Source organism: Ictidomys tridecemlineatus, chromosome 1, assembly GCF_052094955.1.
Source record: "Ictidomys tridecemlineatus isolate mIctTri1 chromosome 1, mIctTri1.hap1, whole genome shotgun sequence".
NCBI classification, from domain to species: Eukaryota; Metazoa; Chordata; class Mammalia; order Rodentia; family Sciuridae; genus Ictidomys; species Ictidomys tridecemlineatus.
In genome coordinates this window covers 223008917-223029946 of record NC_135477.1, presented here as the reverse complement: position 1 = coordinate 223029946, position 21030 = coordinate 223008917, and the positions used below count along the sequence as shown (strand labels likewise).

The window sequence follows — 21030 nt, the reverse complement described above, 5'->3', positions numbered from 1 at the left end:
AGGGTTGAGAGGTGGGAGGGAAAGGGAGAGAGAAGGGAAATAGCATGGAAATGGAACGAGACCCTCAGGTTTATACAAAATTACATACAAGAGGAAGTGAGGGGAAAGGGAAAAATAATACAAGGGGGAGGAATGAATTGCAGTAGTGGGGGTAGAGAGAGAAGAGGGGAGGGGAGGGGAGGGGAGGGGGGATAGTAGAGGATAGGAAAGGCAGCAGAATACAACAGACACTAGGATGGCAATATGTAAAGCAATGGAAGTGAAACTGATGTGAATCTGCAATCTGTATAAGGGGCAATATGGGAGTGCATAACCCACTTGAATCAAAATGTGAAATATGATATATCAAGAAATATGTAATGGAGGGGTAAGACAAGATAATACAAATGGAAGAAATGATTTACAGTAGAAGGGGTAGAGAGAAAAGGGGAGGGGAGGGGAGGGGAGGGGGGATAGTAGAAAATAGGACTGACAGCAGAATACATCAGACACTAGAAAGGCAATATGTGAATCAATGGAAGGGTAACTGATGTGATACAGCAATCTGTATACGGGGTAAAGTTGGGAGTTCAGAACCCGCTTGAATCAAACTGTGAAATATGATGTATTAAGAACTGTGTAAGGTTTTGAACGACCAACAATAAAAAATAAATAAATAAATAAATAAAAACAAAAAAAGAAAAAAAAAAAAAAAAACTAAAATCTTAAAAAAAAAAAAAAAAAAAAAAAAAAAAATTATGCCGTGGAGACAAAGCCAACCTACCTTTAGCTGTGGTGTTTCCCCACATGCCACCCTCACCATGCTTTCATTGCAAGAATTGTATTGCACTTCTGCATTGATGGAGAGCTGCTGTCCTATAACTGCAAGGTTTTGATTCTACCTAGGAAATGTGTTTCCTTATAATATGTACTATTTATATTGTACTGCAGGTTGTATACGCCAGTTTCTCTATTGTGTCTATCAGTGCCAAAGTTCACTGCTGTGCATTTGAATTTCGTTAGTTTGAAATTTCAAGTTGCTGTTATTTACTTCCTCGTTACAAGATCTCTATATAAATTTAGCTTCAAGGAGAGTTTACTTTCCAAATTTAAAAGAAAAGGAAAAAACACCATACAATACCACTTTATACCTCGTAAGATGATTATAATCAAAAAGACAATTAATGACAAATGTTTTTAAGGATATGGATCGATCAGAAGACCCATACATTGCTGGTGGGAATAGAAAATGGTACAGTTCCCAAATTACTGTTTGGAAAACAATTTGATAGTTCCTCAAAAACTTCAGCATAGAGTTACCATATGACCCAGAAATTTCATTCGTAAGTATAGACCCAGGAGAAATACAAATTGCATGTTCATACAGAGACTTGAATTTGAAAGTTCATAGTAGTATTGTTCATTATAGCTAAAAAGTAAATGTCAATCAACTGATAGGTATGGAAAATGTGGCACATCCATACAGTGGTGTTGTATTCATCAATTTAAAAAAAAAAGAAATAAAGGGGCTGGGGTTGTGGCTCAGTGGTAGAGCATTTGCCTTGGATGTCATGAGGCACTGGGTTCAATTCTCAGTACTGCATATATATAAAAAATAAAGGTCCATCAATAACTAAAACAAATAAATAAATAAAATTTTAAAAAAAGAAAGAAAGAACCAATAGATACTGTAACTTAAACCTTGAAAACACAGGGCCAAGTGAAAGAAGCCATAATCATACAAACAGGCCACATGCTGTATAATTCCATTTATGTAAAATGTCCAAAATAAGCAAATCCATAGAAACATAAAGTAGATTAGTGGTTGCCAGGGGTTAGGGGAAACAAGGAATGGGAAATATGAGTACAGCACCTCTTTTTAGGGTAATAAAATGTTCTGGAGCTAGCTGATGGTGATGGTTATACAACTCTGTGAATATACTACAAAATATGAAATTGTACACTTTAAGAGTACATTTTATGGTATGTAAATTAAACCTTGATGACATAATTTTTTAAAAAACTGAAAATATCAATATAAATTTATGATTTTCAAAGTGCATGTTTCCTATCTTTGTTCATTAAAATCTCCTAGAAGCAATGCCACTCCAGTTGTAAGGAACATACCTTGCTCCCAGACTTTGTCCTCTGATAACATTCACAATTTTTTTAAAAAATCAAGTATTTCCAGATTGAAAGGTTTATTCCACTCTGGGGACAACAAAGAGACAAGGTCAGTATAGGATAATATGAGCCAGAACCCAACTAACTTTCCAAGACTGACAGGTTTGTTTGACAAGAATACAAAAGCTACCTTGAAGGAATTTCTGCTGGCCAAAATTATGATGAGTCAGACAATAAAAGAACAATGATTATCGTCCACTGAAAATTTATGACTATCCATTACTCTTTGAGGAAAAAAAAGGAAAAGAAAGAGAACATTCACAAGCCTTGTTTGTCAACATCATTTGAAACAGTGATTCAACCAACATTTTAGTTTGAAAATATGTAAGGAGGAAAACATTACCTACTTACTTATCATTTATGATAAGTAGATAATGTTTATTACCTTACCTTATTACCTTTTATTAGAAACTATGTTTCTGAGCACTCAAATAGCCCCATTGGTAAATATGCGTATATTTATTATATATTTCTTACATATTATATGGCTCTTCCTATATATTTATATGGATGTAAAACTGTTTACACACACATACATGCATATATATCCTCTCTAATATTTGAGCATAGGCCTGAAGGAAGTAAGGGAGCAAATCACCTATGAATCTAAAGGACAAGCTTTTCAAGTTTAAAAGACAAAGCAACAAATGCAAAGTTTCTGGGGCAGAAGCAGACTTTGGAGATCAGTGAGGTTATAGAGAAAGGGAGGAGAATGTAGATGATGAGGCAAAAGATTGAGAAGAAATTTCTATGAACTCTGTCTGGGGCTAATGAAAAAGATCCCTCTAAGTCACCTGGAAATGAGGGTCCATTTTTTCCTCCATTAGTATATGTAACTACTTCCTACTTCCCCTTGATCACCTTTATCTTTTAGTCTAACAAGGACAAACATTGGTAGATGATACACTTCCCTATGGTGACCAAGACAGACACTACTATTTGATTATAGCTTTAGAAGCCTTTTATGCTCTCCTTGGACCAAATTTACCTATATCATTCTTGTCCTGTAATCTTAATAAACATAAGCATGTAATGTTTGTCCTAATTGAGTCAGAAAGTCTAAGTTGTCTAGAGAGAAATACATAGCTCAATGGCTTCACTATCTCCTTAAATTTGTTAGAAGCACTTCACTTCCTCTTAGTAGATTCCTCAGAAAGCAAAGCCTGAAAGAAGGCATAAGTGAAGTATATACTCTTGATTGGAGTGTATGGCCAATATAGTGAGGGATGGAGGAAAGAAGAAAGGGCAGCCAATCTGAAGATACAGTATTGAAATGGCCACCTTCGCTGTAACTGGTTGTTCAACTGCACAAAATAATCTAAAATTTTCTCAGGAAGAGATACCAGGTCCGTTGTTCTGTAATATGGTTGATACTCTAAATTTATTTAATTGCTTCCTTATGGTATAGTTCTCCTACCTGCTGAAGTTCCTATGAAGTTAGAGATAACATCTTGATTAGATTCAACTTACACATTTTTTGATAGAATTCATCATAAACAAAGTTATTTCATAGCATCCCATCACATCAGGACACATCTACAACTGGTTGCATCAAGGATACAACGATTAACCACTGGATTTGGGTGATGATAGCAGCCCAATCCCTTCAGGATGTCACTGTCAAGAGTTCCCTATTGAGACAACAGTCATCCGGATTACTTTGAAATGATATAAATTTCAATTCCTCATCAACCATCCTCCTAAAGGTTTTCACATCAATTAGATTTCAATAAGTAATATACACACTCAATAAATTTTGCTCAATGTATGAATAAATGTCAGAGATAGTTTGGGATGGATTTCTCATTTTCCACTCTCCAGGTATTAGATACTCAGTGGCCTTCTGAGACTGAGATTAGTCTACAAAGACAAAGAGTCCCAAACATTTGTGTATCCTGAGATTGTGCTTGGGCCCCTTTCATCCTATGGTCATATAAGTTTTATATCCTGAATTGTATTCCTTAAAGCTAGTACTTAGAAAATGCAAGGAAAAACATTAATTTTCTTGTGTATTATCTTATGAAACAACCATCTATCTTCATTCATCTGGTTAATTTGTCTCAAACCACTTTGTCTTTGGGGTCCTAATTGGTGATACCTAGGTAGAATTGACTGTTTCCAGAATCAGAAAGTAAGACTAACTGTGTAATCCATAATGATTTTATCTGTAAAGGTAAACCAGGAAATTTAGGACATTCAAGAATTTTTAACTCCCACAAGCTCCTTGAAACCAAGTCAAACTGAAGCTTTTTCCTCCTCTATTTTTGCCTGAATAGGAAAATTGAACTACTACGCCCTCACTTCTTTATAGCAGAAACCCAAAAGTTGGCCTTCTTTCCTCCTCTTCCCTCATTGCTCACATTCAGTACATTCATAGAACCTATTATGTCTACCTCCTTAGCATCTTCTGAAGACAGTCCTTGCACCAGAGCTGATACCTTACAGTTGACACGGGATGTGTTTCTAAATGAAAGGGTAAAATGCCTTCCATTGCTTATGAACATGGATTTCTTCTGGAAAACTAACAAATCCAAGATATTTTCAAAAACTTATGATAATCTAAACCATCAATTTCTCCATTCTCCTCAACATCAACTTGTCTTCTCAAATTTAGTGTTTTAGCCATTACTAAACTTCTTTTGGCTCCCTAATTCCTTTCTTACCTCCTGGGCTTCACAAATACTCTTGCCCAAAGTACCACATTCCCTTGGCAACACCATATATAAAAGTTCAGTTAAATGTCCCTGCATCAAGATGACTTTCCCAACCTCTTTATCATGATTTATCATACTTATTTATTTGCTATCTGCCTTCCCTTTTATTCAAAATCTCCAATAAAACTACAACTTTATTTTTCTTGTTTGGTTCTCTATTTCCACCACAGGGTATAGAGAACATAATAGACATATTGTGCTTACATGTTTTATCTGCCTCTACTGAAAAGACAGTAGGAAAAAAAATGTTATCTTTGAAAGTATCTTACTTTATCTAGAAGATAGTAGTAATTACAGAGATATTTCTTTTGCTTATTATTTCTTGGGAAGCCAAATTGCAATTCTTTCTTAAAAGCTGGGCTTTTAAGCACTTAGCCTTGGAGAAAGATCTAGGAAATGGTCATAATAATACCTACCTGGCAAAGTAGTTAAGAAAAACGGTGATGATATATTTCATGTGTCTAGCATAGAATAAGCACTCAATAAATGGCAGCTATTACTGAAGAACAAAATACTAGATGCATATAGGATGTGTGTGTGTGAGTGTGTGTGTGTGTGTGTGTGTGTGTTGAACTCTTTATAAAGATAACTCTAATGATGATATTGGGTTTTTTTATGTGACTAATATGAAGTTATACAATAGGAAGAATTTTCTCAATAAAGTCTAAGAGGTTCTTGAAAAGCAAGTAGACTGATCAGAGTGTACAGGCAGAATAATTACCCATCTAGCAGCTCAACCTTTCAAAGTACAGTGTATTAACCTGGGATCTGTGAAACTCTACAAAATGCATACACAGACACAGACATGTGTATAAACCCTTCAAAAGTAAACATAGACTGGGTCTGATGTCACATACCTGTAACACCCCGCCCCCAACAACAACTGACAAGTTTGAAGCCAGCCTGGGCAACTTATCTGAAACCAGTCTCCAAAGAAAGAGTGCTAAAGGGCTGAGGATGTAACTTGGTAGTAAATTGCCCCTGTGTTCAATATCCAGTACCAAAAAAAAGCAAAATTCTGAGTGGGTATATGTGTATGTGTGTCTGCACACTATTCTAGGATGATGGTCCATATATTTCAATAGCTCTTCAAAGGGACTGGGAATGAGAAAAAGAATCACTGCTTAACAGTTTCTTCTGGAAATCTGGTACTCTGGCAAAACTGAGAATGTTGACAGTGTGATGGCTGTGTCATCTGGCTGGCCAAAGCAATGTTTTCTGTTAAAGCAAAGATTAGAAGTCTTGGGGCCAAAATGATCTCAACTAAATGGTTCTTCTACACTATGTTTCCATCTGCCGAGCATGTGAGCTATTAACACATGCTTCCTGTTGATGATTTTCATATCCTTATTTGCAGGGAAATTACAGAGACCAGTTCAAAAGAATTATTTATCTAACGTATTGGAAAACTAAATAAATAAGCCTCATATACATACTAACAACTTTATATTGCTTAACAGTAACTATTTATAGAAGATTAAGCACACATTGAACAAGGCTGCCTAAAAGTCATTCATCTACTAGATTTCATTATGTGTGTGTATGTGTGTGTACATATATATATATATATTTCTATTCTAGTCCAAAAAATAGCAAGGCTCACCATGTGTTGAAATAATTTATTTCAACACTTAATGCATCATCTGTCCCGTATTTCCACATGTTGTGTCATCACCATTTGACCTCAACCCATTGTTAAATATTTAATAGTACTGTTGGATAAACAATACAAAGTATTGCTTACTTTTGAATGTGACATTTACATAAAAAAATAAGCCAATACATGCTGCAAAAAGGTACAAGTTTAGATTGTCATACTTACCCTTCTGGAGTGTGGAAAAAATGAAATATAAGGGGAAAGAAAAGGGAGGGTGAATGAATAAGAAAGAGCAATGACAACTAAAAAGATGTCATAACTCACCAATAAAGAGTAAAGGCAGAAAGTAACTGCCACCCAAATATTGGCATAATGGAAATTGCATGCTTCTACACACAGTAATGGATTGTTTTGAATAAGAATCCCTTTATACGAAAATTATAAAATATTATTTAAAAGAACACAAAGCAATAGAGTATCAATTTTAACCCCCATAAATGTAAATCTCATGGTGATAAACTACTGAAAAGAGTGACTATAGTAAAAAGAAACACCCAAAAAAAGGCATGCAAGAGATTCTGATGAGTTAGCACATCATTCCTGGAAACTGTGCTCAATACTTCTTTTTGACTGACCATAGGTAATCAGACTTCGGAAGAATGAGAACAAATATCAGCCTTCATGAGGAAATCTTTATAATACATTGAGTTCCTTTGAGATATGGACCTGAATACTGCATATAATAATATTCTACTTTCATATTTGTTTTTCAGTAACAGCCAAATTACAAAACTAACCCACAAACCATAGTTAATAGAAATTAAAGAAAAACTAAGTAATAAAAAGCAGTATATATTCATGGTTTTGAAGATTCAAAATAGTTAAAATGTCAATTTACTCCAAGTTGATCTATCCCAATCATAATCTCATCAAACTGTGTAAAAATAAATAAAACAAAAAAAGTTATATAGGAAAGTGACTAAAATATCTAAAGTAATCTTGAAGAAAATTAGAAGAATAAAGAAGAATAAAGTTGTAAAAACTACACTTCCTGGCTTTATTACTTACTCTGAAACCACCGTAATCAAAATAGTGTGATACTGGCATAGGATTAACAAATAGATCAATAGAACAAGTCAGACTTCAGATACAAGTGTTTGTTTGTTTGTTTTTAAACCTGGTGCAAAAGCAAAATGCAAATGGATTTGAAATATATTTCTCTTTCAACAATAAGGACCATTATAACTCATTCTGCTAATATTAAAAAAAAGACTGGGTAATTATAAACTATGGAAATTTGCTGCTTACAGTTCTTTAGTCTGGGAAGTCCAAGATCAAGGCACCAGCATATTCTTTATCTGCTAAGGCTCATTCTCTGCTGCAACATAGTACCTTATTAATATGTTCTTTCAAAGTAGAATGGTGAAAGCAGAAGTGGAATCCCTTTCCCTTAAACCCTTTTATAAAGGCTCTAATCTCACTCATAAGGCCAGAAACCATGAGGGTCCTAATCACCTCCCAAAGGCTCCCCTTCTTAACACTATTACCTAGGGATTCAGTTTCAACATATGAATTTTGGAGTGGCACATCCATTTAAAGCATATCAATGACTGAAAAATCTACAAAGCTACTCAATAGAATGCTCCAACTCATGTCTAACTGTTGTGAATTTTAGGCATAATATTTCACTTTTTAGGTGAATTAAGCATCAGAAATGAGACAGGATTCAAGTGAAATTTAAAAAATGAGGATGACAACATCATGGGTGATGAAATGGCAATTGTATCAACTATGGCTGGCAATAAGGAAAACATTTAGGTAAAAACTATTAAGTGTGTAAACCATTTCTACTCCATGGAAATCTAAAGTTAGGTATCAGAAATCAAAATATACAAAATTAACTGCAGCATACCAACTCACATTAAGCCAATGAATAATCCAGGTTCTTTGATTGACATATTGTTTTGAACATGGGGTGGGGCACAGAACAACAAACACTGGTTTGCTTTTTTCACACTTTTCCATGCAGTAGAAAGCGTAAATGGAATCAGAGTAAAAAGTGCTAAACGTCACACACTGATATTTTCAGTCATACCTAAATGTGAATTATTTGTATTGTCAAAGTGAACTGAAACACATTAGAACTTTACATTAATCCAATATAACATTTCTGTCCTGCGGCATAACTGGAATTTTTTACTAAGGTTTATTTTACTTACTTAATTATACTGAACTATATATGCTGACATGGCTAGTTAAAATTGACTATGTGCCACATATCTTAGCTGACTTCTGAAAATCCAAAATAGTTTTTAAATTGGAGGGGAGAATAATACAATTCAAATGTTACACAGAAGGAGATAATACTGCTGTTACACAGAAAGGGCTGTCTCTGATTGACCAAAGCAACACTGAAAAGAAGAAAAATTGTTTTCATAATATTGTATTTAAAAGTACATATTATAATTTTAATAGTTCTGGTTTGCATATCTTCAATAAACATTGCCTATATGTATTCACATTTCTTAACCAATTTTTTAGTTTTGCAATAATTCAGCCAATACAGAACTACTTTTCCCCAGCCATCACTTATTAACTGTGTTTGTACTTAAAAGGACAAAATCTGATTTTTAATTAATTTCAACCTGCTTCTTAAATGGTCAAATACTATTATTTAATAAAAATTGATTATTTGCATTTAAAAATTATTTATTTTGCAAAACACCTAACTTTAAAAAAAGTTGGGGCTTGGGTTATAGCTCTGTTGATAGAGTACTTACCTTGCATACACAAAGTCCTGGGTTCAATTCCTAGAACAAAAATTCCTAGAAAAAAAAAAAGTTTGACTTTTAAGTCAAAAAAGTAAAAATTATCAGTTCATAACTTCCAAATTTGCTACACATAACTCATCCTCTCCCTTCATATTCTCTTTTTAGGGGTTGAAATTAACCTGTTCTGATCTCAAATAATTGTATATTAATTCAATAGCTATATTGGGAGCTAGTATGAATCATTTGCTAAATTCTAATATTTTAAATTTATAAACTTCAGAAGGAAGATATCTTTTGAAGCAGACAAAAAAAAAATCAGAGAACAGAAGTCTTTTTGTGTGCTGCCCAGAAATTCAGTTACAAAGTGGTCCTATTGTGTTTCTCATAATTTACATTTACTTTTTTGGCAGAGCAGAAAGGAAAAAAGTAAGAAGTCAAACTTGGAGGCATATGACAAATATGAAAGACAGCATTTTTATTTTAAAATGTCCTCTTGACATTTAGATACCTACCAACCCAATATTAATACATATAGGAGATAAAACAGTAAAAGAAATAGCAAATCTTTCTGTGATGTCACCAAACGGGTGTATCAATTTGTACCACAGAAATTGGATGAATCTCTTGCTGATGCCCACAGGAGGCCTTTATAGAACCAGTATTGACCTGGGTCTCATTTCCTCAGATATAACCAGAAAATAACCTGGGATGACAAGAGTCCTGGTGACCTATCGGAGCAGACATTCTCCCAAACAGATCAATACTATCCAAGGTGCAGCTGAAAAACAGGATGGGCTTGTATCATTAAACAAACACCAAGCTGCTTATTCACAAGGGTAAAAGCAACACAGCACTTGTGTTTTCCACAGTATGTTTGCCAGTGACCTCAACCCTGACCCGCAGGGCCACCCTCTCTAGGGCGACAAGTAATCTTGTGTTGGGTCTTCCTCTGGTACCAAAAGACTCCTATGAGTGGTGGTTTTTTTGTTTTGTTTTGTTTTGTTTTACAATGAAAGCTACTCCGTCTGCTTTGGCCTAACCAAGACAATTACATGATGCCAAAACAACTAATCAATGCAGTCAATGTAGTAAAAAAAAAAAAAAAAAAAAAAAAAAAACTGCTCTGATAATTTGATATAAAAGAAATATAATTTTTACTTTTTATCCATTTTAGAATTATGCAGATACATCTTGGATTAAATTAATTTAGAAAGTTTTATGACACTTTTTCCTATGAAGTACATAAAAAGAAATAATTATCTGAATAAACTAAATACTTTTGCTCAAATATCCAAATAAATATTCTTTGATTAACTCCCCCAAATTGCTTCTATTCCAGATTTCACCTAGCCAGAGAGGATCCTCCCCATAAAAAAAGTAATATTTGTGCACACTTGTATGGCCTTTTTTCATCCACAGATAACATGTAAATGAAGAAGACTTAATTCTAATAAGAACATGGAAAGTACATCACTATTTTCATTGTTTGGGGGTATTTAAAAAAGAAGAAACTTCATATACTCTTTAAAAAACAATCTTTCCTTGAAAGGTATTGAGAAAATAAACTATAGCTTAACATGTAACTCATATTCCTCTAAGCCAGATGACTTCCTATTCAACTGGGCACAATACAATATAAAAGTTTTCTATGATCTTAGGGTAAAAAGTCTAAGAAAAAGCTTTTGATTTTGGTCCTTCCTGAGTCAGGGTGTGTGTGTGTATATATATATATATATATACATATATATACATACACACACACACACACATACATACACACACATACACACACTTAAAGGGGGATAAATAGAAAATCCTGTTACTTATGTTTTGAGTCCTAAAAAAAAGTTTTAACAGCCATTGGTGGACATAAGATCCAATCATCAACCATCTAAGATCTTTTATGCATTTAGAATGCTTAACGTATTTTCCAGCCATGGATATACGGTTTGATAAATCTAGTTAAAACAGAAGGTTTGACTCTGGCTGCCAGTGAAAATCAAAATTTGAATGGGGGTGAGGGAGTCAAGTAACAATAACTGTTCCCCCTTCCTTTTAACTAAGTTTTCCAAGGCGGCGGCGGGGTGGGGGGGTGTAAAAGTTTTGAAGGATAGAAAAAATTCTCCCTCCGGCAGATCACTGCATAAGCACCATATCTATCTCTCTGAATAAAGAAGAAATAAATTCAACTTTGGAACTATGCCATTAAGTGGCGGCTCCTGCAAAGGGGACAGTTTGCTATTAATTGTTAATGTCGTCTGCCATTAGAGGGCACTAAACAACTCTACATTAATGCATTGGAGGGAAGAGAAAAGGAGACGGGAAAAGAAAGAGGGGAGGGAGAGTATGGGCCGAGTCGGGGTAGAGGGAGGGAAAAGAGAAGAGGGGAAGGAGTAGGGAGAGATGTGGGAAGAACTGGAAGGATGGGAGGGGAAGAGAAGTGAGAGAGACAGAGAAACAGACTAAATGAATCTGGAAAGATTAAGAAGGATGTGGAGCCCCCAGAGCCGTCTGAAGTGAGCAAAAAGCCAGCCTCCCCCGGCCGCCCGCGCCCCTCCCCTCCCGTCCTCACGACGGTAATTATAAAGCGAAAAGCGGCAGCGAGGTCACCCGTTTTTACCAGCCTGCTGCACCGAATGCGCGCGGTGCAGGTGCGGCGGCCGCGGGGCTTTGTGATTCATGCCCACTTTCAAAGGGGGGCTTGGGCTCGTCTGAGAGGCACCCAAACAACTGTCTTCTAATATTAGCACGGCTGTATTTCGGGATCTATTATAGTCTGTCCAGACAGATCCCATTGTAATGGGATCTTTTATTAAAAGATTAGCACTATCTCCTGCAGTTGGTGGAAAAAAATCTGTTATCACTGAGTTATTTGCAGTTGTGGAGGGGGTGGGAGGGAGTTGATGGAAGATGGGGGGTGGGAGGGCGAGAGGAGGACTGGGGGAGGGTCTGGCAGGGGGAGGGGGCTGGGGGAAAGAGGGCCGGATTTGAAATCCGTAGAACAAATCCCAGTGACCTGCGAATGTCCAAGAATTTTGTCTGCATACTTGCTGTCTGGTGTCGTTCGGGCTTCAGAAGAGAAAAGAATAGAAATTAGAAAGGCAGCTTTTGGAATAAACAATATAGCATTTTCCGTGAAGTAATCGTTTTATATAAAAGGAAATATCGCCTCCTCAGTTTCATTCAGCGGTGCCAAAAATGTTATAAATGAGAGACCCGCCAACTTTCAGCGAAGAATGCCAGGCACTGTACTTAATAAACTGAGGCTACAGAAGTTCATTATCGATGTTGCAATCTTTTTTATTCAGCGAGGAGAGAGAGGGAGAGAGAGAGGGAGGAGAGAGGGAGGAGAGAGGGAGAGAGGGAGGGAGGGAGAGAGAGGGAGGGAGAGAGAGAGACGGAGAGAGAGAGACAGAGAGAGAGAGAGAGAGAGAGAGAGAGAGAGAGAGAGAGAGAGAGAGAGAGAGACACGAGAAGGAGGAAGGAGACTGGGACGAGACCGAGACCCAGGGCAGAAACTGGGGAGTCACGGAGCTGGGAAGGAGGGGGGCAGACCGCCTACGTCGGCGCCCCCGCTCGGGGCTGCGACTCCAGACACGACGAAGTGAAAGGGGAGAAAAGAAAGGGAGAGGGCGAGACTGTGACTGTGACTGGGGGGAGGCAGGGTCTGAGGTGTTAAACATTTTTGTTTGGTTCTGACTAGTGGAGAAAGAGGGCCGCGTCTCCGCCAGGGTGGAAGGTGTCAGGGCTGGGGTTCTCAGCAACAACTCTGGACTTGGGGTGGCCGCAAAGTCTGCACGCACAGACTCAGACACAAAATTCGCCGGGTCCCGCGCCCAGGCTGCGGGAGCCTGAAACTGCCGCGAGGCCCGCGCGTTTAGCCCTAACCCGGAGCGGGATGTTTCAGCAGCTCCGAGCTCTCCCGGCGTTTGCAAAGTCTTTCTGGAGCCGGGGAGCAGAGGGACAGCGGTGAGGGCACAAACTCCCAGGTTCCCCCGGCTCTGCCGGCCGCCTCCTTCAGCGCCCCCGCCGCGCCCGTCCCCACCCCCAACACACACACACACACACACACACACACACACACACACACACACTCACACGCCACCCCGGGCGCGCCGGCGTTGCCTGCGAGCGGCGGCGTGCAGGACTGAAGTGGGTGTTCTTCCCCACTCCCCACCCCCGACGCGTCGCCCCCACCCCCCGCGCCGGTCGCTTTCCCCCCTCCCTCTCGCTCCTACGCAAATAAGAACTCCGCGATTCCCCTCCTGCTGCTTTGATTTCGAGCACCTCCGACAGATAATTGGGAAGGGTTTCCAGAGGTGGGAAATGTCACCTGATTCACACTGAACTTTTAAAAGCTCCCCACCCCCAAGGAGCCGCGTACACCCTCGCTCGCGGCCGCCCTCCCACAGCCCCACACACTGGGAGACCGCCCACCGCAAACCGCGGAGACCCCCGTCTAGATTTAAAGCGCGGCTGCGCCCGGCTTCTGACGTCCATTGAATCGCGCGGGCGGCCGGCGGCGAGCGCGGGGCTGCGCCGGGATCGCTGCGCCCTCCGCCGCTCGCCTCTGCGACGCGCGCCGCTTCCCCGAGCCACCCGCCGCCGCGCCCGCTCCCAGCGCCGCCGCGCTCCTCGCCCCGCGCCTGCCCCCAGGATGGTCCGCGCCAGGCACCAGCCCGGCGGGCTTTGCCTCCTGCTGCTGCTGCTCTGCCAGTTCATGGAGGACCGCAGCGCCCAGGGTGAGTGAGGGGGGGATGCGCCGGCTAGGCTGGGCAAAGGGCAGGGGATTCTACTTTTCTGTCGTCTCCACTTGGTCTGTTCAGAACAACGCTGCTCTTGGAAGATGTTGGACCAACTTAAGAGACTCCGGGATGGAGAGAAGTGAAAAAATTGAAGGCAATGACACTTTAGAGCTAGGAAAGGAGTTTGCAGCTCGATTATCCTTAAAAAGGGAAAGGGAATGAGCTAGAGTCTCTCAGTAGTTAAGTGTTAGATGCTCCAAGTTCTGGCCACAGTGATTTTAGATGTTATCTCTGGTGGTTGGCTCTGAAGAGAGGAATAAGCAAGCATCAGTAGCCTGGAGATTTCAATAGACCCATTTGCAATCTGACCTATCTTCCTCTCACATCTTTTGGTGACTTTTAAAAAATGACCTGGGGTGGTGAATAAGGAAGAAATACCAAATTTTCTTGCGTGGCTGGAGGACGTGGTTTCAGAAACTTTGCCCAAACTTGGAAATGTGGGTGCTGAAAATTTTAGAGGGAAGTAGTTTTCTGCTTAGTGGATGCTCCTTCCTACCCCCTCCCCCAACCCCGAAAAAAAGGGCCAAATTATTACCCCGAAGTATTTTGAGTACTTTACAGTTTTTTTTCCCTTTTGCCTCATTGCTCTGTTAACTTTCTGTTCAATAGTGACCCCCTAACAACTGATTTAGATTTTGACATAAATTAAGAGGAAATTTTTGAAGTTTATCTTTTAAAACTTGTTTTATTCTCAATTAGTCTTTGGAGAGAATTTTTAAAATAATGATAGTAGCAGCTTGCGGTCCAATTATTGTTAAAGTTGCATTGGTGATTCATGAAAAGTCCTCCTGCCCAAATTATGAACATTGAAAAGAGGGAAGAGGGGACAAACTATTTGCAAATATTTCTTGGTAGGTACGAGGTAGGTATATATGACCATGAAATGGTTTAGAAGCACCCACCCTTTAACGAGTTACTTTCCCAGCTTTAGAGTTCACATTTTGTGCGTTGTAAACTGCCATTCTGGGCACTGCCCCTCACCCGTCTGTCCCGCACGGCTGTGGTCTGCCCGCCTTTCGGGTAGAGGTGCTGCCTTGGGTGCTGGGAAGGTGGGCGCCAGGGAAAGCAACCCTTGGAGATTTCGAAAGATCGAAGCGGCTGCGGTATGCTACGGGTCTGACGGATTGCAAAACGGCCCGTCGGGCGGGCTGCGCCTCGCCTCGAGGCCGCTCAGGGCAGCTCCAGGCTGGGCCGGGTTGCTTTTTGCTTTCATTTTTCACAAATGCCTTTTCTTGATCTGTCCCTGCATGTCTCTGTCTCTGTTTCTTTCTTTCTCTTCTCTCTCTCTCCTCTCGTTCTCCTACTTTCTTAACCCCTGTCACAAATAATTCCCTTACCGCCTACATGAAACCAACATGTAAAAACATCCGTCGCATCCTGTTTTTGTCAGGTTCTTTTAATCTGCTCTTCCAGTCGCTGCAGGTTATGAAATGGGACGAATAAAAGTAAACAGTCTAGTAAAAGTCAATGCAAGCTGCACGTGTTGTGTCTGGGTCACTGGTAACTGACATTGATATGGCTAGGGCGCTCTGGCTTCTCCCTCTCGCCCTCCCTCTCCCTCGCCCACCTCCCACCTTGGTGAGCAGGGCTTCCTTTCACCCGGTTTCTCACCTCTCCACCCTCTTCACCTCTCTACCCTCTTCAATTTATTTTCTGCTTTTTTTCCCGTCTGTCTGTCTCTCTCTCTCCTCCACCCCCACCACACCCCCTCTCTCCACTCTTGCCCCCTCCCCATCTGCCTGGGGTCTTCTTTGCTCCCGCGATGGCAGACTCCCTCCCCTTATCCCACTGCTCACTCATTTACCTCCCCACCCCTGTCTCTTCACAGCTGGGAATTGCTGGCTTCGCCAAGCCAAGAATGGCCGTTGCCAGGTCCTATACAAGACAGAACTGAGCAAGGAGGAGTGCTGCAGTACTGGTCGTCTTAGCACCTCATGGACAGAGGAGGATGTGAATGACAACACGCTCTTCAAGTGGATGATTTTCAATGGGGGTGCTCCTAACTGCATCCCCTGTAAAGGTAGGGCTCTTCCTCCCCAACTTTCAAGCCCTCAGTAGAGGGCGTCTAACCCTCAGCTTCAGCACTAACTAGCCAGGGCTTGGGACTAGGAGAGCTTTGTTGGTGGACTCTCCCATTTTTCCCCCAGCTCTCATTAGCTGGGTCAAATCCAGCCTGTTACATGCTGTAGGCAAAACAAGGTCTGCAGAGGTCCCATGTGGTGGTAAAACCAGCCAACATGTGCTTTTTGAGATGCAGGCTGGTCCAGATCGACAGTCCTCACCCCTTAACCCCCTCTGAGTCTTCTAGGAAAGGACTTGATGGGCCCCTCCAGCACAACCAGGGTTGCAAGATTTCGCAAGGCTTGTGCAGCCCTCCTGGCTGACCTGGCCACTGCCTGACCCTGGTTTCTAACTGTGCTTCTCTCCAACTCCTAGAAACGTGTGAGAATGTGGACTGTGGACCCGGGAAAAAATGCCGAATGAACAAGAAGAACAAACCACGCTGCGTCTGCGCCCCAGATTGTTCCAATATCACCTGGAAGGGTCCAGTCTGTGGGCTGGATGGCAAAACCTACCGCAACGAATGTGCACTCCTCAAGGCCAGATGTAAAGAGCAGCCAGAACTGGAAGTTCAGTACCAGGGCAAATGTAAAAGTAGGTCCCACCCTTAAACAAGATCCCTACTCCCTTCAGTGTTCTACCTTAAGTTGACACTCTGGAAGACCCCTGTGGAATAGGATAACCCATAGTAAGATCCTAATAATAACAATAATGATAATAGTGATACCAAATAAAGGAGTCCTTTTCTTACTTCTAAAGGGTCATTAAGTTTGCTGAGGGAACCAACTGTGAGTCATATATGTCCTTTTGAAAACTACCAGGCTCCCAAAGTACCTTTTTGTATGTGAGGGGCGGGGTACTAGAGATTGAACTCAGGGGCATTCGACCACTGAGCCACATCCCTACCCCTATTCTGTATTTTATTAGAGACAGGGTCTCACTGAGTTGCTTAGCACCTTGCTAAATTGCTGAGGCTGGCTTTGAACTCGTGATCCTGCTGCTTCAGCCTCCTGAGCCCCCCAAAGTACCTTTTGAAAGCTGAGGCTTCTCTCTCATGATTTCCTTGATATTGCCAAATGCTTACTCCCTAAGGACTAGAAAGGGCCTATTGAAATGTTTCCTTTTTTTTTTTCAGAGACCTGCCGGGATGTTTACTGCCCAGGCAGCTCCACGTGTGTGGTGGACCAGACCAATAATGCCTACTGTGTGACATGTAACCGGATTTGCCCGGAGCCCACCTCCTCTGAGCAGTATCTCTGTGGGAATGATGGAGTAACCTACTCCAGTGCCTGCCACCTGAGAAAGGCCACCTGCCTCCTGGGCAGATCCATTGGATTAGCCTATGAGGGAAAGTGTATCAGTAGGTATTAAGGAAAGAAAAGAGATAATAGAGGATTGAAAAAGCTAGTTCTGTTATTAAAAATGTGGATTTAACCATTGAGTAGTCCATGACTTCCCCAAATGCATAGCATCAGCAGAGCAAGCAACACTTCCCAGTTTGGGTAAACTGTTTTGACCACAGCATTCCTTGTGGAAACCATTGTCTTCTGGAAGCAATGACATATATATTCAAATGCCAGCAGGAAGCAGAAAACAATATTCCATCTTAGAAAACTTAGAACTACACAATCTTGCACATTTTTTGAAGTGCTAGACTTGCTAGAAGCAAAAAGTAATTATTTAACAGTTCCTAAAATCTGTTATCAGATTCCAGTAGTTGATGGAATTCTTGCTCTTCTAAAAGATCCCACTTGTAGGAAATAACCAGATGCATATTTAACTGTGAAATCCTGTTCCGAAAAATATTGTTTTCATGAACTTCTGTAGTAGTTCATGTGGGTGTAGTAGTTCATGGTGTGTGTGTCTTTGTGTGTATTTAATTATCAATCATTTTTGCATTACATTTTCATTATCCCCATGAGTAAGTAATAAAATATAAATTATATGTTTATATTTATTAATAGGGAACTAGAAAAATAAAAGGGAAATGGGACAATCAGTTTACTCATCACAGATGTATTATATCCTAGAAGCAAAGTCCTGTGAAGATATCCAATGCAGTGGTGGAAAAAAATGTTTATGGGACTTCAAGGTTGGCAGAGGCCGGTGTTCCCTCTGTGATGAGCTGTGCCCTGACAGTAAGTCGGATGAGCCTGTCTGTGCCAGTGACAATGCCACCTATGCCAATGAATGTGCCATGAAGGAGGCTGCCTGCTCCTCAGGTGTGCTGCTAGAAGTAAAACACTCTGGATCTTGCAACTGTAAGTGCGATTTGTAACCTTGGTGCAATTTAAGGCATTCCCAGGCAAGCTCTAGGGAATGGACACTTGAAAAGCACGCAAACCTCCCCACATAAACCCATTTCTGTGTAAGTTAGGTAGCTGCTAAATTTCACCAACAATTTAATGATCCATAGAAAAAAATTCTCCGAAATGTTTCCTGGCTTTTAGGACTTACCATCATCAATTGCGTTGCTCTAAAAACCTGTTTCCAGTTGTTTGCCCCTAATTCTTTTGCTGTAGTAGTATGCTTTGCTGTTTGCTTCATTAACACTTGAATCTAAACTAACTGCTTCAAAAGTTATGTTCCCCCCCCCAAGGACAGCTTTATATTATCACACAGGGGCCACTGCCTCTACTAACTCTGAATTAAGGACCCAAAGCAGTTATACATAGAACACGAGCGCTTTTTATCTAATTACAGGAATCTGCCCGTAAAACCTGAGCCATTGATTCTTCAGAACTTTCTGCAGTTTTTGACTTCATAGATTTATGGTTTTTTTTAATTAAACTTATTGCATAAAAGCAGATGCCAAAAAAAAAACTCACTACAAGTCACATAAAAATGCAGCGTTGTAATATGGCTGTATCAGAGGGCTTTGAAAACATACACTGAGCTGCTTCTGCGCTGTTGTTGTCCATATTTAAACAACAGCTCCCCTGTATTCCCCCATCTAGCCATTTCGGAAGACACCGAGGAAGAGGAGGAAGATGAAGACCAGGACTACAGCTTTCCTATATCTTCCATTCTAGAGTGGTAAATCCTCCACCAGTGTTCAGTGTTGACATAGCCTTTGGGCAAAAAACAAACAAAAACAAAAAAACAAAAAAAAAAAGAAAAAAGAAAATATATTGTCCATACTGTAAATAAGTGTATGCTTATTTATTTGGGGGGAAAAGTATACATTAAAGGACATTTGTCCTAAACTCTCTCCCAGGCCACCTTGTTACTCATTGGGCACGGAGAGGCGGTCATTGTGAGGTCTACTGGATGAGGCCCATAGTTGAGACTTGTAGACATTTATTTATACTGTGTCATGTTTTATAATTTATACATAAAATGTCTGGTTGACTGTACACCTTGTTTTTGAAGAAGTTTATCAGTGAAAGGAAGAGCAGTTGTTATTTATTGTGAGGTCTCTTGCCTGTAAAGTAAAAGCTTTTTTTTTTTCCCCCTTGTAAACCATTTGAGTCCATTCCTTACTATCCATTCACTCATCTGTCTCCCTTCATTTCACTGTTGTTAGATTCTTTTCCACTTTTAACAAACTTGCATGTCAGTTTCTGTCATGTTTATTTATTGGATTCTCTGCTGCCTGATCTGTACATACATGATCCCTCGGGTTTTGTTTACAAGGAATCTTGACTGACCAAAAGGCATTATAACTCTGACTCAAATACAGGTACAGAGGAAAGGCACCTTTAAGGAAATTCCTTCATTCAGTTCTCTTGTTCCTATGAAGACTTTTATAAGTGGGTGAGAGCAATGTTAGACTTCTAACATCCTTTTAAGATGTTACAGATCCAAAGAAATGGAGTGATATGGGTGTCTAAAGGAAGGTGAAGGCTACACATTCAACCTTTTAGGTGTTTCCTTTACGCTAGTCGACTGTACCTTTTAAATTAGTTTTTTCAGCCAATGTGTCACTGAAAGTCCTATCAAAGCTTTATCAGTTCAAGTTTCTTGCTTTTCATAATACTTTTTTCTGATGCAATTTTATATTTTCAAACATGGCAAGTTAAATATAAATTCATTTAAATATATAGTTTTGTACTTTTCTACCATGTAAATGTGCAATGTATATAAAAGTTATAATGTGTATTTGTAAATAAATGATGAGTGAAAAAATAAAAAAATTTTAAAAAGCCAATGGTCTCAATTCCTGTTGATTCAAAAGAAGAGATATGGGCTTCTAAGTAAAAATGTATGTGAAGCATTTGCTATGGGATATGGTTATCATTGAAATTAAGTGGTCAAGGCAATTGAGTCTCCAAAATGAGGTAGTTACAAATCACTTAAGTGGACCTAGAAAGATAGAGGGATCTAAGGTCCCACAACCCTTTTGCAAGAGTAACATATATGTGGGGCTGGGCTTATGGCTCAGCGGTAGAGTGCTCACCTCACACGTGCGAGACCCTGGGTTCAATCCTCAGAATCACATAAAAATAAATGAATAAACAAGTGAAATAAAGGTGTTGTGCCCAAGTAAAAAAAATATATGTATATGTATTTATATATATAAAAAGAGTAACATATATGTGTCCCCAGCCACAGAAGAAAGACACTATCAATGTGGGTCCTCCCTATACCATACCTAACATTTCCATTTGAAAATACCATCTTAGCTGCTTGGTGCCACAGCCAGGAGTCCCCAATATATATTATGGTCCTTATCTAAATAAAATAGCCCACGGATCTTTACAAAGCAACATCACAAGGAAAAGTAAAAATAGGTCAACAATATTTAACAAGCACCTTCTTGAAATCAATTGCAGAAATGGGTGTTATAGTATTGGAATTCTAGAGACTGGGTGAGATGAGGATGCGTGAAGGTGGATTTCTACAATCTAGTTAATCTTCATGAAGATTAAATAATGACATGCAAAGTAGAGGAAAGGCTGTCAATATTTTGCAGTTTA

General features: G+C 39.9%; 1 protein-coding gene across 3 annotated transcripts; it reads left to right on the top strand.

Moving 5' to 3' along the window:
• The first annotated feature begins 12760 nt into the window (after positions 1-12760).
• Positions 12761-20251, top strand: Fst (follistatin). 3 transcript variants are annotated; one of them, XM_040272980.2, is made up of 6 exons: positions 12761-13987; positions 15879-16070; positions 16487-16705; positions 17247-17471; positions 18145-18372; positions 19069-20250. In XM_040272980.2, exons 1-6 carry the CDS (start codon positions 13903-13905, stop codon positions 19149-19151), a joined length of 1032 nt encoding a protein of 343 aa, XP_040128914.2. In that variant the 5' UTR covers positions 12761-13902; the 3' UTR covers positions 19152-20250. The 3 variants fall into 3 exon arrangements, with proteins under 3 accessions (XP_040128914.2, XP_040128915.2, XP_013211516.4); XM_040272981.2 differs by having other exon boundaries at positions 12762-13987; positions 18142-18372; positions 18815-20251; XM_013356062.4 differs by having other exon boundaries at positions 12764-13987; positions 18142-18372; positions 19069-20249.
• The last annotated feature ends 779 nt before the right edge of the window (positions 20252-21030 follow it).